General features: G+C 40.5%; 1 protein-coding gene across 2 annotated transcripts in view; it reads right to left on the bottom strand.

Annotated features, from left to right (window-relative positions):
- The window catches only part of SH3RF1 (SH3 domain containing ring finger 1), a 235,877-nt gene that overhangs the window by 103,205 nt on the left and 105,181 nt on the right, over nucleotides 1–27,491 (bottom strand). For both annotated transcript variants that reach the window (XM_089658593.1, XM_089658594.1), the window contains exon 3: nucleotides 5,637–5,912. In XM_089658593.1, the coding sequence (XP_089514719.1) occupies nucleotides 5,637–5,912 (276 nt within the window). The remainder of the gene's footprint in view (nucleotides 1–5,636; nucleotides 5,913–27,491) is intronic.

The following is a 27,491-nucleotide window of genomic DNA, read 5'->3' as shown; positions in this document are numbered from 1 at the left end:
TTGTTCTTAAACTGAACCTCCAGCCAAACTGCTTGTTTGTTTTTTTTACTTTGGATAGTGTGGGGAAGGGTTAGAACTTCAAATCAGGTTTATATTACTGTCTGTGTCCCTGTTAGGGAGATTTTGCTTCCACTCATTTTCTGTCTTGGTGTCACAGGGCCAGGAAGAAAAAACTCTTCAGTGAGGTCAGAAATAGTTGGAAATAAAAAAAAAATACTAACAAAAAAAATACGCTTTGCACTGCCTATTAATCACCAATCACTGAACGTTACTGCAGTCATTGTAATTAAAAAGTGGAAACCAGAGTGAATGTTCACCTAATAGTATTTTTAATATTCTATATAAATCCTGAATAATAATAATAATTATACAGGATTTATATAGCGCCAATAGTTTGCTCAGCGCTTTACAATATAATGGGAGACAATACAGCAACAATACAGTTCAATACAAGAGGGTTGGGAGGGCCTTGCTCCTTGGAGCTTACAATCTAAGAGATCCACTGTGTTCTATGTGCACAAGTACAAAACCACTTTCACAGCAAGTACCAAAGTATTCACAGCGGGTAAAATAAGTATTGAACACTTAATCATTTTTCTTCGCAAATATATTTCTAAAGGTGCTATTGACACGTAATTTTCACCACATGTTAGTAACAATCCAATCAATCCATACATACAAAGAAACCAAAACAAATACATTCAGAAATTAAGTTATCTGTAATAAAATGGAATGATAGGGGAAAAAGTATTGAACACACTATTATTTATTTAATGCTTCGTACAAAATCCTTTGTTGGTAATGAAAGCTTCAAGACGCCTCCTGTATGGAGAAACTAGTCACATGCGTTGCTCAGGTGTGATTTTGGCCTTCAAATCTAAAAGCTTCTGTGGGCCTCTTCTATGAACTCTGATCTTTAGTTCTTTCCATTGATTTTCTATTGGATTCAAGTCAGGAGATTGGCTGGGCCTTTCTAGCAGCTTTATTTTCTCTCTCTGAAACCAATTTAGAGTTTCTTTGGCTTTGTGTTTGGGATCATTGTGTTGCTGAAATGTCCACCCACATTTCACGTTCATTATCCTGGTAGACGGCAGCAGATTTTTATCAGGAATATCTTGGTACATTTTTTCATTCATCCTTCCATGCTGAAAAACAGCCCCACACCATGATGTTCCCAACTCCAAACTTCACTGTTGGTATGGTGTTTTTGGGGTGATGTGCAATGCCATTTGATCTCCAAATATGCAGGATGGCTTGAACAGTAATGGATGATGGGGCTTCTTCCCCTACTAGCTGATCAGCTTTGTGCATGCATGAAAAACTACACTACTTTTACAGGAGTGACTTATGCCGACTTCATCAGAGGTCTTTCCTCAGGTCTTCCATGCATCTTCAAGGTTTCCCAAGTAAAATACTAGCACAATCTCTATCAATGTTACACACGTGTGCTTCTGTTCGCATGTATAGCTATCAGTCTTATAAATTAAACTAAAGCAAGGCCAGGTATACTGTTGTTGGTAAATATAAACAAATGTCTACCAACCACTAGATTACCCATAGCGTACTTTTAAAATGTACAGTTTACACAAGCAAATTGGAACTGTCATTTATATGCAGTTTGCCTCGCTGTGCTACTTGATCTGTTGTTATTACATGTGTTAAATGTTAGGACAGCCCTTACTAAACTTGTACTGATGGAATATTGCGATTCGGAAATTTCCTTCTAAATATCTGAATTGCACATCGCAGGGCCAGAGAGGTTTCCCTTGGGCGCCATACTGCAAGGGGCACAGCAGAGATAGAAGGCATCTTCCTTCTGCATCACCCAGCCATGTTCCACACTGTACAGGGCTGAGTTGTAAAACTGACAAGTCAGTCCTGTAGATTAAAGTGATATTAAAGGTTTGGGTTTAAAAAAATAAACAAATAAATAACAAACATGTCATACTTGCCTGTTCTGTGCAGTGGTTTTACACAGAGCAGCTCCGATCCGCTTCTATTAAGGTCTCCTGACTCTGCTCCTGGCTCCTCCCTCTTGACCGGTGGGCCCAATAGCAAGCGGCTTGCTATGGCGGCATTGGTGCAGGCTCACTCCTGAACCCTGCTTTATGCATCCATATAACACATAGAGCTGCAGCCCGACCCCATCCCCTGCTCTCTCCTTGCTGTGATTGATGGCTCCAGTTGCCGTCTCAGCCATTGATGATAGGGAGTCCCGGGATAGCCGAGGCTCCTGTGCACAATGCTGGATCAAAAGGGGGCTCAAGTGAGTATAAGGGGAGCTGTGGTGGAGCAGCACACAGAAGGTTTTTTACCTTCATGCATAGACTGCATGAAGGTAAAAAAAAAACCCTTCAGCTTTTACAACCACTTTAAACTGAAAGATTGAGGCCCTTCCAGCGTAACCAGCAGCATTCTGCTCTGCTGTCAGTGTGACAGCCTTTTTATAAAACATTTTAGCCCCTTATTAACCCTTAGTGGGTTAGTTTTAGTTAGTTTTTATTAACTTCTGAATTCCTGTTCTTTGTTTTGCAGGGGGTTTTTTTGTTTGTTCGTTTGTTTTTGGCCTTTTGTTTGTTTTTTGTTTTTTTAATATAAACCTGTTAAATCTGTATTCGTTTGGGTTTGTGGTGTCAAATTTAAAAAATGCTACGTACCTAGAACAGAATTCTAGTGCTTTTAGTAAAAGGTACAAATCGCAATTAAAACACACAGTTATCCCTAATTAGTTCTGTTAACTCAAAAAGTTGTAGTTAAAATTCTTTTACACTTACTATTTTTGTTAACTCTTCCAATCCCTTCCTTCCAATTATAGTTTTAAATATGTGTTTTGAGGTTATTTTGTAGCACTAAATCAGAGCATTTGGCCCACTTTGGTATCCTCAGCTTGGGTGCTGTAGGACCTTGTCCCGCCACGAACACATCCCATGAGTTCCATATTCAGAAGTGTGTTGGATGCAGAAAATTATTTTGCAAGCTTATCACTTTACGACAGTGAGGATTAGCCCCACGGGACCGGGGTCACAGTTTAGTAATAAACCTTTTCTTGCAGGCAGCAATTTTCAAAGTTTTTGAAAACAGCAACAGTCTCTTGAAGTGTATGTGACCAACATCACAGCCAATATTATATAATGCTTCCAAGCAATAAAACCTCTTTTTGGCATTACTGGCTTTGCAGCACACCAAAATCAATGTGCTACAAATGAAGCAATACGAACAAATGGTTAAACCACACTTTGTGGAAGAAGAAAAAAAAACTGTAACTTAGCCCCATGTACTATCTATTCTGTAACTGAAGCCTAAATGTAAGATCAATGAGATGAAACCCTTACCACCTCTATATCTAACACAACAATCTACATCCATCCTGTGAAGAACAAATCTCAATACTGCACAGATACACAACCACATCTAAAGAGCAAAACAAAGATAGCACTATAGTGCCTAAAAGCCAGTGTTCTCCCTGCTGGGAAGGGGTTATTCTAAGTTCACTAAACTGATCACCAGTGTGAGATTATTCTGGGCTTTTATGGTCCTTTCAATTGACAGACAACTGCACTTTAATTAAAGTGCAAGTGGACAGAAATGGAACACTTTAAGTGCTCATCCAGGCACTTTAATTCCAGAAATACAGTCAGTAGTGGTTTTTAATGGCCATAAGGTTTTGGGTAGTCAACTATACACAGTCAATAAAATATATCATTAAATTCCACAAGCAGCACACATACCCTTAGGCTTCAAGCACACGGTGTTTACACATCTCTCCTAGAAGCCTTTTCTCTTGGCAGCAAAATTTTGGCAGAAGTGTTTTTTCTGCCAAAACACTGCTGCTCCTGGATACGCTGTCAGTGGGGTTTTTCTGCCTCTAAAGACCTATGCGTGCATGGATACATAGGATAACATGCAGGGGCATTTAGAGGCAGGGAAAAAAAAGCCAGACATCCCTAACACCCCTAAAAATGTCCTGCTGCCTCCAGAGCCGAACATGCCAGTGAACGCTGGAGGGGCAAAGCAGAGTCACTGGCTCTCTGATCACTTAAAACCAAGAACAGAACGATCAGTGGTCTTTGATTGCTCAGTTCTCTGTGTAGAGCTGGTGGGGGACAGATTTAGCGTCAGATCGATGTTGCAGCCATCTAGGGGAGAATTTCTTTTTTGCAAACCCGCACTACTCTTTTAATGCAGCCTTGTAATTATTAATATATCATTAAATTGAATTCTATATGCAAACAGTATAAGTGTCTGAATCTGACCTGGTATCAGCTTCTAGCTGTCCTTGTATAGCAGAGCTGGTGCATGAGAGGTAGAAGCATCACAAGCAACCAATCAGTTAATATGTTGACAGAAAAAGAGAGCAGAGTGATAGAGAGATGAGCTCATCACTGTGCTGCTTCTTTCACTGTCCAGTAACAAGCTACGGTAGGCTCAGGATGTCTCGGGCTCAGAGAAAGGACTGAATGATGCTAGTCATCAGTGAGAGGACATTTAGCAGCAGAAAAAAGGGCTGTGATTGAAATCTCTGGATTGAAGTTGAATATTGTATCAAAATCGTGTTTTGTTATTTTATCTTTAAATGGACTATTTATTTTAGTCTTGTTATTTTGAATGGCATTTTACTTTTAGGGCTGGTTCACACCCAGAACGCAGTATGGAAAAGGCAAGTTCCAAGAATGTTTCCCACATCGCGGTTGAACATACTGCCCTTGCAATCTGCTGCAGGTGCCAATGTAATGTTAACACCCCAAACGCAATGCATCTGCAATTTGGTGCGGCACGTTTTTAAAGCAGCATTCCAGTCCAATTCAAATGAACCAAAATCAAATTAACGGTCTGGAAAACTGCACTGTACGGGAATCACGCAGGAATGCGGCACACAATCCCATGCAACTCCAGTGTAAACTGGTCCTTAAAGGGTAATTTTACTCAAAAGTTGTTTAATTTATGGTAAAATGTTGTGGGCTGAGTCAGCCCCTGGCTTCTTATATGTGTTGAATACTAAGTGAGATCTTTCAGCCATAGTACTCACTTTATTCCTGTTCACCTGGGAAGTAAATGGTGTTCAAGCACACCTGTGTATTTCTGCACCACTTATTGAATTCTCAAAATTAGTTGAATTTAGCCACAAAGATCACTGCTTTAAAATGAATATCATACCCCTAATGAACAATCCTTCCAGAGTTACATGACTGCAAAGACAAAAAACTCCTCTCTGAATATTTTCATCCTTAAATTGCATAGTAAGAGGTCCATTGTTCTCTTCACTCACTTACTATCACTCTCTAAAGTTGTCCATATAAGGACTAAAATTCATCCAGTTTAGCAGGGACTGGCTGAATTTCAATCCATGCCTGGCCACTGCAGTTGAAAAGCAGTCTATGGATTGACATTGGATGGAGGTTTTCCTAGCCTCTGTCCTTGTGGGGGCTGCCCCATCTTTGTGAAAAGACTGCCAAGGTGCAGATAGCAGCAAGAATATTTTGGTGACATGACATTAACACTGCAGCAGATTAGATAAGCAGATAAGCATAGACCTGGGGCAAGGCAAATAGGTCAGGTCAGGAAAGGATTGCATTTTAAAGTGCACTTATTCTTCATACAGCGGAAGCACCACTAATAATCCCATCTATGGTTCCTACCTTTGAAAAGGGCAAGCAGTCCTTGTCAGCTTCCTTGTCTTTAACTTCAAAGTCATAAAGTGCTTTGCATTGAGGCGGAGGTTGAGGTAAAGGCTTGATAATCTGCACAAAGTTAGTTGGGAAGAAGCCATGGACCCCATTGATTTCCCCGTGGTACCAATTTTCATCAACTTGTCGGCGAAGCACAATGATGTCACCTTTGTTAAACTTCAGATCCCCAGGCTCTTTCCCTTCATAGTTGTACAAAGCTTTGGCACACGGTAATTGAGGTACACCCTGAAAAAAATAAACATAATACCATTAAAAACAATTTAAACGCTAAACAAGAAATGTCCCTGAACCCCTAGGATTGTGTTTGTATTTACTGATGTTAATGGCAATTATGGGAAATGTAGTATGACACAGTTCTTCAAGATGTATCATGTGCAGAAGGCTTCAATACACTATTCTCACATTTCTGTTTTTGTGCAGTGTTTTAAAAGACTGGATTACTGCATTTCATGAATTACTACTGCCAATGTTTTTGTGTTGCTGCATCACATCAATGTTTTTACATTCATCAGTATCTAATATTAAAGAAATGACTAAACCAAAAAAGCACAAAGACAAGTGTTCTGTTTTTCTTTAAACATGGCATATACAACGTACATATACAGTAATTATTATACAGTATTTATATAGCGCTAAAAGGTTTGCTCAGCGCTGTACATTACAGTGGGGGACAGTACATGAGACAATACAGTAACAAAGGGATTCAAGGGCCCTGCTCTTTCGAGCTTACAATCTAGGAGGGAGGGGATAGTGGTACAGGAGGAAGTGGCTGTGGGGGATGCAGTGGTAGGAGGAGTGGAGGAGGTCGGCTGTTAGGTGAGGGCGGGGTAGGCTTCCCTGAAGAGATGGGTTTTCAGGGTGCGCCTAAAGGTGAGGAGGGTAGGTGACAGTCTGATGGATTGGGGTAGTGAGTTCCAGAGGATGGAGGAAGTCCTGGAGAAGTTCTGCAGTCGGGCATTGGAGGTGTAGACCAGGGAGCTAGAAAGTAGGAGGTCTTGTGAGGAGTGAAGATTACGGGTTGGGTGGTATTTGGGTATCAGGTCGGTGAGGTAGTTTGGGGCAGCATTATGAATGGCTTTGTATGTCTGTGTTAGTAGTTTGAATTTAATGCATTGGGCAATCGGGAGCCAGTGGAGGGAATGACAGAGGGGGGTGGCAGAAGCAGAGCGGTTGGTAAGGTGGATGAGTCTGGCCGCTGAGTTCAGGACAGACTGAAGCAGGGAAAGTCTGCTATGAGGTAGGCCGATGAGAAGGGAGTTGCAGTAGTCCAGACGTGAGATAATAAGGGAGTGAATGAGTTGTTTACTAGTGTCTGGGGTTAGGAATGTACGTATTTTGGAGATGTTGCGGAGGTGGAGCCTGCATGAGTTTGCCAACGATTGGACATGGGGTTGGAAGGACAGGTTTGACAGAAGGTCCCTTTACACAGTATCATGCAAATTGGCTAAAGGACTATGGTGGTCTGATATGTGAAGAACCTCTCAAAATGAAGATGGAAGGAGCAAAAATGAACCATACTTGCATAAAAACCTGCATTTCTGATGAGTGTATGAGCTTATTATGACCCTCTGGGATGGCCCTACATGGCCTGATCCATGCCTGAGAAATTCAATAGGCCATTAATCTGTGAGCAGTATTGAGACAAGTATAACAGAACATAGAGAGGCAGATGTCTGAGAATAAAAGATAGTGGGATATATGGTCATACTCAAACCCATCAGGACCTGCTAGGCTGCAGCTTACACCTGGGCAGGCATACAAAAGTAGCACATGTCTGGTAAAAACAGTTCTTCACAATGAGAAATAGGGCATAGGTCTTGTTGCAGAGAGATTTTTAGATGAATTTTAGGTATGGCAGTTTATCTACTTAAGCTCCGGAAGGTTGTACTTTAACTGGCAATTGCATGGTCATGCAACACTGTACACAAATTAAATTTATATCATTTTTTCCCACACAAATAGATTTTTATTTTGAACACTACAGGGTTTTTTTTGTTCATTATATAAATCTAAAAAGACTTAAAATTTGAGAAAAAAAAAAAACACGCAGTTTTTGTTCTAAAACATCCAATAAAAAAAGTCATCCTACTGCTCTTTCCTCCTACTGTCATGTTCCTATTCCATACATTTACAAGTGGCACACATGATTGGCTCTCATTCCTGCCACTTCCAGCCTAAATACTGTTGAAAACAGACTGCAGGCGGCTTATGTCAATTCAAATTCAGGCACGTACACAATATGCATTAAAATATACCTCTTTATCAACATATTCAGAGCTTCATTAGTTTGTATATTTATATTTGCCTAAAGTGCACCTCCAAGCAGTTGGAAACTCTAATGATGAGTGCGTCTATACTAGCAGATGTGGCTTCTAAGCCCACGCTACAGAAAGTGGCTGCTCTGACATTGAATCTGCAATGCTAATGTCCTTCCCCTCGCTACACCAATGGATTGGAATGATGGAAATATTATGAGATTACGATCTAGAAGGACTGATATACTTAGAAGTTTGTCATTTTTTCCAAGGCAATATCGGGTACGCCAATAGTGGAGAACTAATACACAGTTTGTATTGGGGCCCAGAGGTATTAAGCTACACCGTTTTACATATTAGACGCCAAACAAAATATGGAGAGCAGAGCTGCTCTCCCTACAAGACCTTGGAAATGAAACAAATAAATGTGTGTTGCACATGTTGACAATGTGTCCAAACTCATTGCATTTTGTGAATCACAGCTCTGCAGGCGGTGGTGTTAGTCAATAAACAAGGATCTGAGATACAAATGTCCTAACTTTCAACAATAAAGTCTGTTACTAATGAAGTACATGAGCGGCTGATCTGTTCCAGAGCCATAACTTGAAGAGGAATTACAACAGCAACTTCCCATATTCATTAATTTCACAATATCTAAACAGGCCTTCCAAATCCAGCGGCAATAATGAAAGAGCCTGAACAGAACAAAATGATCTTTTACATTAAAGTGATACTAATGCTTATCTCTTTTTTTAATTAAAATAAAAAAGGATGTTATACCTACCTCTTCTCTAGCATTACCCTGCCAGCACGTCTGCATCTTCTTTTTGTGGTTACCCTCATAGCAAACCATGCGCTATGAGGCACCCATGCGGTGGTCCTCCTGAAGTGGGTTGTGTGGATCCATAGACACACACAGTGTGACTTGGCCATGTCTGTCCTCATTAACATACAGTGCAAGAAGCCTAATCTCTACACATTTAAACCTTTGTTAGGACAAACTGTCTCAAACCTTCAGTCTTTACAATTATAAATGAAGATCTGCCTCCACAGAACAGACTGTATTAATTATGGCAAACAGAACTACAAAGCCCCCTCAAAAACAAAGACAAGTGCCTAGGATTTTTTCTTGTTTGAGGGTCCAAAGCATCTAAAAACATGAGCTACAATTTTTAGATATGCAATGCGAGCATGTAACAAATTGTCTGAAACAGTAGAGAGGTTCACTGGTAATCAGCTGGAAATGTACAAGCAGATCCCCATAGCAGATGACTTTGGCTCCCCTAAGATGTGGGTCTAAGCAACAGCTGGAATTCACCAGTACCTGGTCATGGTCCTCAGGACATCCTCGCCAGGGGTTAGAAAGCTGGGGTTTGGTAGCAGATATAGCAGGTAGGGATCAATCATAAGTGTAGTTCGTAAACAATCTAAAGGTCAGTAACAAGTACTTGGAAGGAATCAGACGGACACATAGTCTATGAACAAGCCAAGGGTCGCTAACAATTGTGAGGAAGATAAGGACAGCAGCAGGTATGCAAAGGGCAAGAAATCAGCTGGAGAGAGAACAATAAATTTAACAAAACAGGAAATGCAGAGACACTGCTTAAATCAGAAAGTTAATGGGAAGAGCAAATGGTTCAATGTTCAAGAGAAGCAAGACACAAGGTAAAGTTGTCCCTGGAATCAGGCAGGGAGCTGTCCAGCATCCCTGGTGGCACAGCTAGAAGAGCCACAACCAGACACCGCAGAGGTTGCAGGTTCAGATCCAGGTCCTAAGATCTGCCGAGTGGATCTTATAACCGCATTGATGCAGTGTTTGATGGCACAGACAACATATGCAGTTCACCCACTACCTGTATTTGGCCTTTAAAACATGGAGTTTGTTTAAATTGCTCATTTCTCCCTCTTTGAACATCTAGGGATCAGATCTGACCTGGCTGAAAAAAAGATGATGTTTAAGTCAGACTGAGGTTATCATTCACACATGAAAAAAGGAAGCCAACGACGATCCCAATTTACAGCTGACTACTAGAGGGAGCATTTACATATCAGTATATGAAATATAATCAAGATATAGAACAAAAAAAAATGTAAATGCCCTGTCAAAAAATTCCAATGAAGGCGTTCTTCCAAAAATACAAAATAGTTTCCTTTTTCTTTTTTTTGCTTGTACAGGAAATACTACAAGATGAAGCACAGGATAATACTATACAACAGAGCAACTTAAACCCATTTACATATTCATCAGCCTAAATTTAACGAGCTATTCAAATGAAAAGAATACATGAAAACAAGTAGCTGATAGAGAAGCCTCCCCTCTAACTATTTATAAGTCATCTGAAAGTATGCAAAACTAAAGCCATTTTAGACTGATTGAAATGATGAGTTGATGTGTGTCACATACAACCTCTGCATAGCTCTGTTGCAACCCAGTGGTACATGGCTAATAAAGAAAGACATGGGAAGCCAATTCATTTGTCTGTTCACAGGTTGGCCTATTGAGAGATGCTTTTGTTTCTTTTTACATCCTTGTTTCAAATTTGCCCTTTTCAAAGAAAAAAAAAAGAATTGAAAAGAAGCATTGTGATGCATATTCGTGCTCTCTTACACAGAGGATCTGCTCTGAAATGGTCTTTCAGAAGGCCAACTAAAGCCTGGACTGCAGTAAATGGGACCACTGCTATCGGCAGGCTGAAAACATCCTCTATCTACACTTGTTCAAATTTCTAACTGCAAATCTTATGATCTACTGATCTTTAACACTGCAAATTCAAATCATGAATTGAAGTGTGCCACTAGATCAGAGATGTAGAATGGCAATAACTAACAGAACTGGCGTCCACTATGGACAGTTGTCTGTATGATAGCATTTTAATTGGAAGATGGAGGACACAACTTTATCCCGACTTCCATAGAAGCAAAAAGTGATACGAGAGCTGATTTACTAAAAGTAAATAGGCTGTACACTTTGCAAGGGAAGTTGCACTTTGCAAAATAATTCCCTCCCCCCCCCCCCCCCCCCCCCCCAGAGCTTAGTCAGCATGGTGAAATTTCACTTTGCAATGAATACTCAATTATGTGTAAGGAAAATTAAAAAAAAAAAAAAAGGGCATTTTCATTTGCACATGATTAAATGATGGTAGTCAGCAGATCTTCACCTCATTCACTAATCTCTGGGGAAAAGAATATCTTGCAAAGTAGAACTTCCCTTTCAAAGTGAACAGTCTATTTTCCTTTAGTAAATTTACCTTTAGTTTGCAAAAGACAAATAATACAAATCAGTAAAATGTATTGGTTCCATTTAAAATTACAGGCCCACCTACAGTAAATATACCATCTGAATTATGAGTCAGCTCCCGGAGGCCTAATAACTGGCTAAGTTCTGAAAATGGGAGTCTGATGGTGATCAAAGCTATCCTAAAATTACCCAAGATTCAGTTTAGGGAAGTCTAAAGGAGTTACAATATGCTGACAAGTACTAAAAATTATATGAGTGATTATGATTTTTTTTCTCCATGGATACCCATCATTCTAAAAAAACTGGTCATAGGAGTGTAATGCTCATCTTACATGAAGAAGAAAAAAAAAACAAAAAAAACAAAGCTGGATTTGGATACATCGTTTTTGTTTTTTGTTTTTTTATCAGCCAGAGGGCTGATCAATATAAAAACAAACTGATTCCCTCATCCACACAATCAAGGTGGATGGAAGAATCCTCCGGCTGTGATATTAAAACAGTGGGAACTCCCCTACTGTCAGAAGACAATGATCAGAACTGCAGACGCTGATCGGATGAAAATATTCCAACATTTCCATTCGAGAAAAGCCAATCATTAGATTTACTCATTAGACTGAGTGGGAACAGCCATAAATGGGTCCAAATACATTTGGTTCAGCCACAGATCCATTTATAACCAGCTTTAGTGTAGGATAAATCTTATAAACTGGTTATCAAATGCTGTAAAAAGTTAGTGGACGTCCCATTTTCTGTTTCTACTGTTAAAGACAGTAGAAGCGTATTCACGATTGGCTCCTTAAAAGTCAATGCTGGCTCCTATATTCAACTGACTGGCTCTTGATTTCAAGAATTTTACACATCTGCTCAGCTTTGAAAGATATTTCATTAACAGGGTTCCTTCATTTTCCTCATTCACTGCATAAACTGATCTTTTGATACAGTGTTTACCAAAAAAGTGTTCCCAAGGAAAGTACTAGTAGTTTTACTGGAAGTTACCGTAATTTGAGTTCATGTTTTTGATATGAAGACACAAGAAATCTAAATCACTTCTAAGCTTCAATCTTCCAGTAAAGGAGCTTAGAAATTAAATAAACTGGCTGAGTGTTAAGGTACAGTTATAAAATGTTACTCCAGCAGGATATTTCTTTAGTTCTAGATAGAGTAAGGATTGGTTAAAACCTCAGGCTGGTTTGACCTTGTTTGTGGAGTTCCACACTCTTGACACAAGAAGTGAAAGGTACTTTCCTATGGAGAGCATAGACACTATGAAAAAACAATAAAACAAAGCAAAAAAAAAAAAAAAAAAAAAAAAGGAAAAAAAAAAAACAGAACAGCAGTTTTCACACCTCTCCCCTTGACCAGACAGGAAGAGAGGTTAAAGCTATTCAATGGTGACAAAGCCTGATAAAAACTGGACAGAGGTTCTCACCTTACTAAACAATAACAGTAAAAAGTTTTGGCTGAAAGTCAAGCTTAAATAAAAAAAAAAATAGGTCAGTACATAAATTCAAACTAGTCAATGAACAAACAAGTTACAAGAACAAGAAGAACAGACCCATTACAAGAAAAATTTAGTAACAATAATCACATAAAATAACTGTTTTCTTTCTAGTCATAATAAGTTAAATAGCAGAATCATCCAATTTTTTCCAAAGATCTGCCAAGTAATTGATCCAATTTGAGCATGTTTGTGCTCACTGCCCACAAACACTTCAAAAGGGATTTACGAACATCCTGACCGGTTGTTTTCATGTTCAGTGCTGGTTTCTCTAACATTTGTTGTATTTTTAAGTCACTAAATGTCACATTCACATGAAGAGATATGCCTGTAAGCATTCACCACACTGAAGTGACTGATCCAATTATTTTCTATCAAGATTTTCACTGCTCTTTCACCTCATAGTTCACAGATTCCAGACAGACTGACCTAATAATTTAACTTGTACTGGATTTCCAGTTCTCTGCAACATCACCCAGACAGATTTATAAATACAGACAAAAGGCCTCATAAATGTCAAACTGTGGACAGAGGCATGCTTCATATGGTCTGGAGTTGTTCCAAGGTTAGACCCTTTTGATCCCAGGGTAATGAATACCTCCCACAACTTTACAGTTCCCAATATATGTAGTTCTACAAGTGGTGTCTTTGGGTGTTATGGTCAGGCTTGGAAAGGCTAGAAAGACCATTTTACAGGTTTACTCAGACTAGAGTGTCCTTACCATGCCAAAGCATGTTTGACACCCAAAGTCTAGTTCGTTTGAATAGTCTGATCACTCCATACTGTGCTTGGTTTGCTTGAAAGAGGTAGTCTTGGGCACAGTTCAGTTGATGTAGGTGTGATCAGTAACTGTACTCAAGCATGGAGCTCCCATGGAACCTAAGCACTCACAGGAGCACAGAAGCAGAGATCACTGTGGCCTGGCTGGCAGAGGTGTTAGTATAAGCTTGGCCATGGCCAAAATTAGCGCAGACTAGCAGGGGAGTGGGGACAAGAGTAATGTGAATACAGACCAAGACTACTTCCTTTTTTACACTAGGAAAACTAAAGTTCTAAACTGCCCAACTACTGAGCTATTAGTCTCCATGCACACTGGGCGTTATAATAACGCTGGTAACGTTAGTTGTAAAGTTGCATTAAAAACTTGTTTTTCAGGGTTTTTTTAGCGTTGTTGCATTACCGATTTTTTTCGCATTTGCGTTTTTTAGTTTTTTTTTTAACCAAAAAAAAAAAAGTTCAAAAAACACCAGTTTGCCACGATTTACCACTTTTTATCACATTTTTCAGCGTTAGAGCGTTTTTACAGCTAAAAAACTCCTCTAGAAACCCACTAGCCCTGGGTTTTTTTCCCTGCCAAAAAACGTTGATTACAGTCTATGTATGCACGGACACATAGGATAACATGCTGGGGGGTTTACTAGCTGTAGAAAAAAACATCAAAAGCCAAAAACAGCAGCTGTAAAATCGTCCAGTGTGCATGCGGACTAAATAACATGTAAGGCTGCTTTCACGTGGGGCGAACTGCGTTGCAATCCTAGATTGTAAGCTCAAAAGAGCAGGGCCCTCAATCCCCTCATGTTTTGCATTGTATTGGTATTGTTCTGTCACATGTTCTGTCCCCCTTTGTAATGTACAGCGCAGAGCGAACTATTGGCGCTTTATAAATACTGTATAATAATACTAATCAGCAGGTAATCCATTCACAGATCCCTGCTTATCAGAGCAGAGCAGGTGGATGTCTGCTCAGTATCTGCAGAGATAGAGCCCACTCTGTTCTATGGGAGGCCGGAAGTACACCCTACTACCCTCTGATCTGGTCCACCTAAATGTAAGAGGACGGATCCCTTTCAGTTTTTTTTTTCTTTAAGTGGACTGGATCGGAACCCAGAGGCAGGCAGGTAAAAAAGTCCCTTTACACCGGTCTGTTCACAGGGCTGCATGGACCTTCCGACAAGGTCCGCTTGAAAAGCTTATAGACTTACCCGATTGGATTGCCTGTGTGAAAGAGGTCTAACAATGTACCCTTATTCATGTAATAAATTATTTTTTACAAAAAAAATACAAAGGATTCTGGCAAATTTGCCTAGACTGACCAAGTCTTTACAAATCCGCAATGACCTGCAATTCTTTTTTAGAAATTAAACATCCATACTTTTTTTACTATTCTGTTCAGAAAGGGGGGGAAAAAAAAAGACACTGGCCTATGGAGATTTGGGAATAACAAACAGTATAATCTCAAGATACATACAATACTACAACCCTTTTTACATATACCAAGAAGTGAAGAAACCGAGCTGTCAAAGAGTGTAGGGCACAATGGCTCATTTGATTACTTTTATGAATGGGAAGTTGTGTGTAGGTCTTAGTTTTCCTGTCTAACAAACTACACACCTAATAGACTAACACAGACCTACATGAAACTGTCTGGTATCTGAATAATATGCTGTAACAGATCAAAATGGCAAGCGGCTAACTGTGGTCACATTCACTCTGAGCACAAACATTTGAGAATCAAAACAAGACTGAGCCACAGTGATCTGCACTTTTCACAGCTCTAAATGCAGCCTCCTCTTAAACTCTCTGAACTGGTTCATTGGGCAACAGGCCCCTGAAGATCTGCTGAGTTTACATTTCACTCCCAGCCTTTCACTTGGCTTCACATGAAAGGAAAACAGAATAGTCAAGGAAAAAGAAAAAAAAAAAATCTCCCAGCAGTCTGCCCACAGGTTTCAGCTGCCATTTTATCCTGCCAGCAACTTGGAAAAAAAAAAACAACTTTCAGACTGCCTGAAAGTACGACATAATTAAACTGGTATTATTCCACTTTTATGGGAAATTTTACAGTCAAAGTTATTTTAGTAAATAGGTATACTTAGTGCTTATGTAAAAAGCTTAATAAGCAGACAGTTACATTTATAGGCTGCACATGTATCCATACCCTTAGAAAAACTGTAAACCTAAGCAGAAATGGGCTCTCATAAAAAGCCAAAAACATTAAATAAAGGGTATATAGCAATTTCCTTATAAGCACTAGAGAGATTTCCTATTGCATTAGGTTTGAAAGTTCTTTAAACACAGCTTAAAGCTGTTATCAACCATTTTCGCCTGGGGAAAAGGCAGCGGATTGCAGATTGCTCCAGCAGGAATTTCAACAACAAAAGTTCAGTACTTTAGTGTATGGCACAACAAAAACACATATAAAGTACTTATCTGCAATACACACAAATTTCCCCATGTTTCACCTCTTTAAAGACCCTGCATGTATATAAAACAAAACTGTTGATGTGCCTGAATTTCATGTTGTGAACTGACAACACTGAACTTCTGTGGTATGAATAGAGTCAGCCCTGGCCAGAGGTTTTGTTAGAAACTACAGAATCCCTCCCAATGTCTTCATTGTTACAACATTAATTGCTCTGTAGTCCAACATAAGAACAAGGAGGGCAGAGTAGGCTCCTTGACAATATACCAAGTGAGCACAAAGTAGCTCTGAAATTTTGACATGATCAAAAAGTTTTACTTTGTCACACAGATATAATAAAATACTTTGAACTGTATTATTAAACAGATCAAAAGGAGTAAATAAGTGATTTCTTAGAGTTGAATTAAACTTTACCTTTGTGCTTGTTTTGAATACGGAAATAAATTAAAGTTTAATTCAAAATAGCTTTTTATATTATGTGATCTTTGGAGGACTTCTTACTGCTATATTTTGACCATGAAAATGAATTACAGAGCTATATTTTGACCATGAAAATGAATTATAGAGCTATATATGTTGATTTTTTGCTGTTGAGAACTTTTTGTGGCAGATCAGATTGCTACAGAAAACTGGTGAACATAGCTTGGTAAGTCCTAATGGAATGGCAATTATTAAACAAGGAACCAGATTGGTTGGTGTGCATTCTACTTTCTTTGGAGTCTTCCGAAAAAGAGGTCAGCTTTATCTGGGGAAAGGTCTTCAACATACATTAAAAACGTGTTTATATAGTTTTGTGGACCTGATCTCAAAAAGTAAAGATTTGCTATGTTATAGGGAACATCTAGGCATGTTAATGGAGTCTAAGTAGTATCCTAAAATGTACATTTTGCCTAAGCATCCCCTGAAAAACAGAACAACACATTCTAGTATGTGAGGGTGTCAAGGCACTCCTGTACCTACAGATGCATACAGTAGCTGTATATCTCCAGTATGGGTTCCCAGGCACTGTTACCTTTCATTGCTAGTTTCACAAAATGTGGAGTGGAGTTTGGAAATGTTAATACTGTATGGCTTGCTGGAAAAGAATCTGCACTGCATACAGCTCCCTGCTTCTGTTTCACTTGTTCAGTTATCAGATCACTAATCATCAGGAGAACAGCTTCCACATTTCTGGTCCTCTTTAATAAGAGCTCCTAAAAAGTTTAGAAATAAAATAAAAAGAAAAAAACTTATAGAAATTCTAAAATTTAACTTTTTCATAAGCCTTTCAGCAGTTTAGGTTTATTATTCTAATGATGCTGCTGTAATTTCTCCATCTGGACCAAGGACTTGGTCAATGTTTGTGATGTGTTTCTATAACCTTTTTCACTAGTGTTCTTTGACCAGAGATCATTTGAATTATCACTTGGTTGGGAACATTTGATTGTTGGCGGTCTTCGTCTTCCTCTATCTGGCCTAGTGTCTGACAAATCCCTCCTCCATATTGTTATATGGGGTTGGGATTTTTAAGGCCCCCTATGTGGCATCTTCTCAAGAACCAATGGTCATCAGATGGCTTAACTGATGTTGTGATGGTCCCGTAACAACCCTAATGAAGCGGATGTGAACTGCGAAATGTGGCGGTACCTTCCAGCAAGGCATAACGTTGACGCACCTATATGTGATTTTATGCAACATATGTAATTACATGTTCAAATGTTTAAATTTAGTGGCTATGTACTGATTCACCACTTTTTAATGGAATACAATAAATATTTCACTTTTATTTAGTGTATTGTGACTTAAGTGCGGTGCTTTTAAAGTCCTTTAGTTTTGGAAGTAATTTACTTCACTGCGTATTGTCTGCTTCATTGTGATGTGGCACCATGCATCTATTCCCTGAGGTGTTGTCAAATTTAAATGTTGGATCTAATGATAACAATGTGTGTATACAAAGTGACAGTGACTAAAGGTTTAACAAAGTGGATTCTCCTGCTGGCTTCTGACTGCTGAAGTTCTTGAGTTTCCAGGTCTACCCACCTATCACTGCTATTGCCATGGGGCAATATGTTCAATCTTAGGTGATAATGGAGGATTAGCAAGAAAATGTGTTTCCAACCTCAGGGCCCACTGCAAATCACCACCTGAAATGTTTGTTTTGGGTTGCATGGTCCTTTCAGAATGAACTGTGAGCTTGCACACTCCATCAATCATTGAATATCATTGGACTACCTATATCATAGGGTCTATGCAAGTAAATAGAGTAGCACTGCCATCTCCCTGCTCTAAAGTAGTTCCATTCTGCAAAGTCTGTTACATTAAGACATCCCATCTATACCAGCAGTCATGGCACAAGAAGCACATCCTTTCCTTTGAAATGTAATCCTTCACAAGGGACCAAAGAAAAGCTGCAGAGCGACAGAAGCTGAGGTGGAGGGGTAGTGGTGCAAAACAAAGATGCTTTTCAACAGCAAAAAATACAACAGCAATTACATCTCCACTCTGAAAAAGCAGTGAGTGAAACCGTAATAACCGAACGCTGTCAATGGGCTCTAGAAACGGCATTTTCTATACTCTGCCTTGATACAGAAGCCAACTGTTCCAAGTGGCTATATAGCACTGTATTATTATCTCACAGCTTTGAAATGATTCCGATGCCTTATACACATCTCCTTTCAGGTAAGTGACTGCAGCTGATCCCGAACCAAAGCAAAGCAATTTCTTACTTTACATCCCATTAAAAGGAGTTTTACAATGCTGCTTCTCAACAGGCATCAGGAGGTTATAATGCATATATACACTGTAACAAATCTCTTTATGACATACACATAAATTCCTCTATGTTCTAGCCATGTAAATCGAATTAACTTTTAAATATCTGTCAATATCCGACATCAGTCGCAATAAAAAAACACAACTTAAAGCGGAACTTCACTCTCTCAATCAGCATCAACTACTTTGAATACTTATGCTGCTAGCATTAGTAAATAGATAGGAAGGTATATTATATTTACCGTATTTTCCGGCGTATAAGACGACCCCCTACTTTTCCTGTTTAAAATGTAGTGTTTGGGCTATACTCGCCGTACAAGACTACCCCTCTTCCAATGCACACCAGTGGGAAGAATCGTGCCCCATCATTGGTGTCAGTGGGAGGAATAGTGCCCCATCATTGGTGTCATTGGGAGGAATAGTGCCCCATCATTGGTATTAGTGGGAGGAATAGTGCCCCATCATTGGTATCAGTGGGAGGAATAGTGCCCCATCATTGGTGTCAGTGGGAGGAAGAGTGCCCCATCATTGGTGTCAGTGGGAGGAATAGTGCCCCATCATTGGTATCAGTGGCAGGAATAGTGCCCCATCATTAGTATCAGTGGCAGGAATAGTGCCCCATCATTGGTGTCAGTGGGAGGAATAGCACCCCATCATTAGTATCAGTGGCAGGAATAGTGTCCCATCATTGGTGTCAGTGGAAGGAATAGCGTCCCATCATTGGTGTCAGTGGAACAGTGCCCCATCATTGGTATCAGTGGGAGGAATAGTGCCCCATCATTGGTGTCAGTGGAATAGTGCCCCATCTTTGGTGTCAGTGGGAGGAATAGTATCCCATCATTGGTGTCAGTGGAATAGTGCCCCATCTTTGGTGTCAGTGGGAGGAATAGTGCCCCATCATTGGTGTCAGTGGAATAGTGCCCCATCTTTGGTGTCAGTGGGAGGAATAGTATCCCATCATTGGTGTCAGTGGAATAGTGCCCCATCTTTGGTGTCAGTGGGAGGAATAGTATCCCATCATTGGTGTCAGTGGGGGGGGAGGAATAGTGCCCCATCATTGGTATCAGTGGGAGGAATAGTGCCCCATCATTGGTATCAGTGGGAGGAATAGTGCCCCATCATTGGTGTCAGTGGGAGGAATAGTGCCCCATCATTGGTATCAGTGGCAGGAATAGTGCCCCATCATTAGTATCAGTGGCAGGAATAGTGCCCCATCATTGGTGTCAGTGGGAGGAATAGCACCCCATCATTAGTATCAGTGGCAGGAATAGTGCCCCATCATTGATGTCAGTGGAAGGAATAGCGCCCCATCATTGGTGTCAGTGGAACAGTGCCCCATCATTGGTATCAGTGGCAGGAATAGTGCCCCATCATTGGTGTCAGTGGGAGGAATAGCACCCCATCATTAGTATCAGTGGCAGGAATAGTGCCCCATCATTGATGTCAGTGGAAGGAATAGTGCCCCATCATTGGTGTCAGTGGGAGGAATAGTATCCCATCATTGGTGTCAGTGGAATAGTGCCCCATCTTTGGTGTCAGTGGGAGGAATAGTATCCCATCATTGGTGTCAGTGGGGGGAGAGGAATAGTGCCCCATCGTTGGTGTCAGTGGGGGGGAGGAATAGTGTCCCATCATTGTGTCAGTGGGGGGTGGAATATTGCCCCATCATTGGTGTCAGTGGGGGGTGGAATAGTGCCCCATCATTGGTGTCAGTGGGGGGGGGGGGGGGGGAGGAATAGTGCCCAATCGTTGGTGTCAGTGGGGGGGGGGAATAGTGCCCCATCGTTGGTGTCAGTGGGGGGGGGGGGAATAGTGCCCCATCATTGGTGTCAGTGGGGGGGAGGAAAAGTGCCCCATCGTTGGTGTCAGTGGGAGGAATAATGCCCCATCATTGGTATCAGTGACACCAACGATGGGGCACTATTCCTCCCACTGACACTTGCTGACCCGTTTCAGTACGGTGCTGCTGCAGCCAGCATATGTGGTTGCAGCAGCACCTAAGCACGGCACACTTACCTGCATCTCCACTCGATTTTCGCGGGGCCGCTCAGCTCCGCATGCTCGCCGGTGATTGGCCGCCTGTGTTCCTTTCCTGAGCTACAGTTCTGGCGGCCAATCACCGGTGAGGAGGCGGAGCCGAGCAGCCGCGCGAACATCCAGTGGACGAAGGAAGGAGCAGCCGTGCTTCCTGGACCGGATCGTCGTGGGACCGGAACCAGGTAAGAGACAGCAGCCCCTGCCCACCCCTGTACTTAGTTTCCCTTCTGTTGGGAGTGTCAGCATGCAGTTACCGGCGTATAAGACGACCCCCGACTTTTGAGAACATTTTCAAGGGGTAAAAAGTCTTATACGCCGGAAAATACGGTACTTGTTTTAAACATTTTTTTACATTTCTTCAGGTATTTCCTAGTTTCCATGCCTGGGGAAATGATGTCATACATCCCAGGAGTCTTCAGGAGGGGTTTTCTTAGTTAAGCACACCCTCTTGCCTGTGTGCCTGAGCTAAGGGCAGATGGATTCCAGAAAATAAATGCTACAGGAATGATCTGCCCTTGCTCAAGATGGCCGAGGTCAGAAATGATAAGGTGGTGGGGGGGGGGGGGGGCGGTTTCAAAGTGATTTCTCAGCAAAATAAAGGATTGAGACATAAGGAGACGGATGAGTTTGCTTTGAATATTAAAAATTAATTAAGTAGCGTTTTTGGTTTGTGGTGCTCAAATGCAGTGTAGTTCCGCTTTAAAGGAGTCACCGATCTGTCATATAGGTTATTATTAAACACAATTAAATCGTTTTTTTTCCTGAAAGTAACATTTTTTTGAGCCAGATTAAAGTATAATGAAAGGCAAAAGGGAAAGTAAAAGAAAATCCCAAAATTTGGGTTGTCCCCAGAAAAATAATAGGAGAATTTTCCAATGGGGACACAAATTCTGGTGACCTGGGGGTCCCCAAAGAATTCCCTTAATTTGCAGGGATTTCCTCCCCATTCCAGTTTGGCTATGGGGCAGTAAGTGATGGGAAATCTCCCCGATGGGACACAGATGGCAAAAAAAAAAAAAAATCTGACAGGGGTTATAATCTTCCCTTGCTCTATCCAAAACATTAAAAACATTTTTTGCCTATAGTTATACTTTACATATAAGGGCTTGTGTTTTTACAAGAGGGTTTTTCAATCCAGATCTTCCCCCCATTGTCCGTAGTATTCCTAACCACATTCATTTTTGAGGACCCGAATTTTGGTTCTTGAGCCTCCACTTTTTTAGATATTGATATAATCAGAGGACCTAAATCACATGAAAAGTTTAGCTTGAAAAGAGTTTCCACCTGTAAACTAGATGTCTTATGTTCTTTACTTTCTCAGACTGAATTTGCTTGTCCACTGTTGTGAAGTTTTGGCCCTCACATATTTTCAGTTTCATTTGCCAAGGCGGAATTGTTGATATATTAAACACTCAAACTTCTCAGCTCAAGCTAACCTGACTGTGGGCTACGTAAACCTTGGCAGAAATGCAGGATATCCAAGGAAGCAAGCATACACTATAGATAAAAGATGGAAGTGCCAGGAAATTGTTCAGACATTAGGATACATAGGGACAAGGGTTCTTCTTTATACTAGCCATAAACACACTGACTTTTCATATAGCTGACCATTTGATTAGACTGATTTAGGCCAGCAGAAGTCTGAAACCATCATCTGATGCAGCAAAATAATAAACGTATGCTGGCCATATGCAGCTCAAATTTCAGAAATGTGAGCCATAGGTGGCCCTGTAGGCATAACCCGTTTTGAAAAACTTTCACTTGTCAAACAAACAGTGACTGCATCCCAACAGACGCAATCAATGCCACAGGTGTTGGAAGCCAAGATTCCTCCTTCCACGCGGTTTAGTTTGATTTCCTTTGTTCCACCTGCAGACTGAAAAAGAGACGTCTATGTGCATATGGCTAACCTTACCCAGCATCAATTTGAGTTCAATGTCACAAAGTAAACCATAAACCCCAGTTCATACATGTGCGTGTTGTGTTGTGATGGGATTTGAGAGTGTGAATTTGCATGACAAGTCAAACTGAATGTGTTCATAGTGTTCAGATATATGTGGAGAGTCACACTGCTTTTTTGTAAAAGGACCTGTGAGTTTTTGGGACAGTGCAATTTGAAACTGCATCTATAGAGTTGAATGGGAAAACAATTGGTGAGAACACACTCAGAGAAGGGTATTTCATAGCTTTTGATGAGATGCGAAATCGCATGCTAAACAGATTGCTGTTCAAGCACAACCAAATGTGATTCGCAGGGCAGAACTGCCCAACAGACTTGAGCAATTTTAGAAGGCATATATGTGAACCTAGGCTAAAAGTCAAAGTGAACGCTTGCAAATTGGTTTATTGTGCCATACTCCACACAATTGACTTAATTCAGAATTGTCCAACCTATCCAATCACTTTCATCTTCAATTTGATCCCAAAAAAACATTTGAACACAGTCAAAATGTTAGCAAAAAAAAAATCATCAAATATTAGATTTAAAATAAATATCAAAACATGAAACAAATGGATTGATACATGCATGGTTAGAATTCGACTAGAAGTGAATTGAAAGCTAGATTGTATTTAAAAGGTAAGCTCTCACATAGAGGGCCCTCCTAATCACCTTGAACTGTTGGTGAATAAACGGTCTTGTTTTATTTTGTAAAACCCTGCGCAAACTGTTGGTGCTATATAAATTATGTATAATATCAATTATAATATTTTGTTTTGTTTTGGATAGAGTAGGGAAAGGTTAGAACCCCTAGCCCCATTGGGGAGAATCAGCATCTCCATTTGTCCCAGTGGCACCATTGCCACCAGCAAGGAAAGTCACAGTTACCAAAACGAAATAGCAGGGAAACGTTCTGTACATTTAAGTGTGCTAATTCACTTGACTTTGGAGATATTTCCTCTTACTTTCTGTTGTGTGTACAGGGCAGAATTAAAGGGAAATCTCCCAAATGGGACACAAAGATGACAGGAGTTTTAGACATTCTCTACTGCACGTAAAATGAAAGAACAAACAATATTTTAAAGTCCTACCTGTGCAACCATCACCTTATATCTGATTCTGTAGCAGCTGGATGTATTAACAGGGCCAGGTTACTAGCTTAAAATCTAACCCGCCACCTTCTTATCAAGAACATGGGAACAAGAAAAGTAGGAAATCTAGATTAGAGTAAATTAGCCTACTACTAAATTTCTGGGTTGTAAGAAAAATCATGAAACTCCTTGCCAAACCTACATAAACCAATATTTAAAAGGCAATCAAATGTAGAACCTAAGCATTGCAAGGTAAGGAAACTTATTTGTGTATGTACACTTTATATATGCATTGTCTCAGGTTGTTCCGAAATGACACCATGGACTTTTTTTTTATTTTTTAACAAAAATATTCACTTGATTGTTCTGTACCGGTCTGACTGCAATACCTTCTCAATGCTCAGTTTTCTGTTTCAATTTTCTGCTTGCTATAGATGTGTAATATTAGCCCAAGCTAAATCTGTTTGTTTGTGTTACTATGAGACAAAGCATGGCTCTTCTGTGCTCTCTGCATTAGATACAGTTGTAATCAGGGAGCAGCTCTATTTCCCTTCACGGGGAATAAACCATAAAAACACTAATAAAACTGTTTAATGCTAGATCGTTTAGCTGCTTCTTGTATCATACAACCTAAATTAAACAAAATGGCATAAGATACATTCTAATCAGCACAGACTTTATATGATAGCAATAAATGAGTATGTGAGCAGCTTTGATTATTTAAAATCAATGTTCAGGTACACGTTACTGTTACACTGGTGTGTTCAAGCTGTTCAAAGGCCATGCTGCCTTACTAGATCTACAGCAGGGGCGGACTGACAACTCATAGGGCCCCCGGGCAATAGGGGATCATGGGGCCCCCGAGTCCTTGCCAACACTCAAAGGACACCCCAAAAAGCCTATTAAAAAGGTACCAGGGGCATTTCTTGGGGCCCCCTACTGACCCCGGGCCCTCGGGCAGTGCCCGAGTGCTCAAATGGTCAGTCCGTCCCTGATATACAGAACAATATATTCTCAAAGACAACATTTTCACTTAATTAAAATGCAGAGTAGTATCAGAAATGTTGATCATCAGTTGGTATCCGCTTAGAAAGCCCCATAGCACATTAAAATAACATTTATAGAGTGCTACAACTGCTTCTATAATGAACTTTAAAGACATGTTCATTGGTGATGTCAAGTACACAATCTGGACATCCTCTATGCAACCTCCTGATTCCTGCTTGAGAAGCTGCATCCAACCTCAGAGAAATGCCCCTGGAAGCCCTTATTCTGCTCCTTTTACTTTGTCACTGATGACTAGCCTTCTCTTGAATTTACAACTGCCTCCATGACCAGTTAAGTGCACTTTCATTGGAAAAGTTCACTTTAAAAAACATTTAGGGAAAAAAACGTAAAAACAATTCTTCACATCCGACAATCACACAAAAACAACTTTTAAGACATTTCATCGCTGTTCACTAGAACATGACCATCCACAGTGCATCTTGTGGTAGTGGAGATCAATAATAGGAAGTCCTGTCAACTGTCAAGGAAGTAAAACATGGCACCCTGGCTGCCATTGTGCTATATGCTGGGTGTTCTTTGCGCACCTGTGCCTTTAAGAGGGGTAGGCTCCCTGATGAGCACCTGCCCTAGGTCTATCCATTAAATACATGTGCCTCTACTATGGGGACTCAAATTTGTAGAGTTAGGACCACAGAATATCAGGGTACCGTGATGTGGCTCTGTGGCTTACCTATGTATTTGCAAATGTGTGCTAACTAAACCCCTGTTTTTAAACGCATACTGTTAGACAGGTTAATTTGGTTGTTGGCAAGCTGGCTGGCGAGTTGATTTTTGAACACTATTTTTATTTTTATTTTTTACTGACAACTGTCAAGGAACCCTTGCATTGCAACTTCATGATGCAATCAACTGAAGGCTTCAGGACCTTGGGAGAACTCCTTCAGTGGACTCTTCCAACATCCTTTTAAAAGTGTCCACATCACCAGGGATAATAGTTCGTGATGGGTGGGGGGTAAAAGATAGTGGTGGAGAGTTGGTTAACTTGGAGAGGAGCGTTAAGGTAAACTAGGGGTAAGAAGAAATATGCAAAGGAACTCCAATTTTCTAGGTTGCAAATATATATAAAACTAATAATAACTAGGCATAAATTAAAAACAAATTAAGGCAGGGCTCGATAAATCCCAGAAGCCAGGTCGCCAAGGCAACCAGAAACCACATCCTGGTGCCTGGGCCCCCGCCAGCCCACACTGTCCCATGCTCCCCCACCCCGTGTCCTCGGCCAGCTCCTCTCCACTGTCCCATGAAGTGGAGCCCCGCCCAGTGTGTCAGGATCCCCACAGCACCACTCTGTCCCTCCCCATTCACAGAGTCCAAGCAGAGCCCCCCAGTGCACACCTGTCTCGAGCAAAGAACCCCCTAAACAGACCCACAAAAGCAAGCCCCCACAGGCCTGCCCCCCCACCACACAAATTTGTCAAGCACTGAATCAAGGTAAGAGAGCATGTCTTGACTTTGTGAACCAGAGCCATTTACTATATCTGAATCACTAAAATTCAGTGTAGATGATTTTAGATCGTCGGTGAAAATATAAACCCAGGAACCTGCATTCACTATATCTGGTCTCCCACAGTACACAGAACTGCAATTATTTTAGTAAATATAAACTGCTAAATACCTTTTCTCATAAGCAGTTAGAGCAGTCTTCTGACTTCTATCAGTGTCCAGCTGAGTACTGGTTAAAGCTTGCAGGAGGAGTTTTCATTCTCCTCTGACTGTCCTATGAGACTGCATAACCTGACCCTCTGTCTGGACAGCGTTGTATGGCACTGAGATGATCACATGCATTCTCCCAAGGAAAAAAAAAAACAAAACTCTCTAGCAATACAAACTGAGCATGTGCAGCTTGTACCAAAGGCTCTGTTCCATCAGCAGATGGATTGGGGACAGTAGAAGAAGGGGATGATCAGAGAAGACAGGACCAAACAGCCTTTTTACACAAAGTGGAGGATTAACTCCTTAGGTTCCACAGTGAGTATAACAAGCACGCATTACTGCATATACAGACTGCTTTTCCGGATGTGGGTTCAGTAACACTCTAATGTTCACATTCAAAGTCAATTTTCACTGATCTTAATGAGTGAAGTGAAAGAAAGTAAAAATTAACTTTGTAAAGAATACCCAGTTGTGCATAGGAAAAAAAATAGCTTATTGAATGACATAAGCTTAGCAAATGACATGTTTGCTGACTTCAATCATTCGATTGAATATATATATATTATTTTTTTTTTTTATGCATTTTATTTTTTTTTCCCTTTATATTTTTTTCTTGCAAACAATTAGAAAGTTTTTTCAAAACAATGCCTCCTAAAAACTGACCACAGTTCATAATTTTGGGTCACATATATCATACAGGTTTTTGTCCCTTTGTATGAAAACCCAATAAAATGATAAAGGGTAGGGCCATAATTTCACCAAAGTCAACAGTACTATTATTCATCCCAGGCATAGGAAGGCTTTTAACAGCCAATTACACATACAAGACTAAGAGGCAGCAATGGTCACCGAATGATTCTTTGTACCAGAAGTGTCAGGTAGCGCTCTAGGATTCATTATGCTATTCCCAGAGCTCATCAAGAGTCAAGAAAGCCTGAAGATTCTTATAGCCCCGCACAGATATTATTCTCTGCACTTAATTGTTATGGTGTTCGTTCCAATCACAGTGTCTAAAATCATTTTTGCAAGTTCAAGTTTAACTCGCATACTTTCTAACATTGCTATATGGAG

Source organism: Staurois parvus, unplaced genomic scaffold, assembly GCF_062004578.1.
Source record: "Staurois parvus isolate SC_StPar_1 unplaced genomic scaffold, SC_StPar_1.0 ptg001083l, whole genome shotgun sequence".
In the NCBI taxonomy this organism is placed as follows: domain Eukaryota; kingdom Metazoa; phylum Chordata; class Amphibia; order Anura; family Ranidae; genus Staurois; species Staurois parvus.
This window is presented reverse-complemented; position numbering and strand designations above follow the sequence as displayed.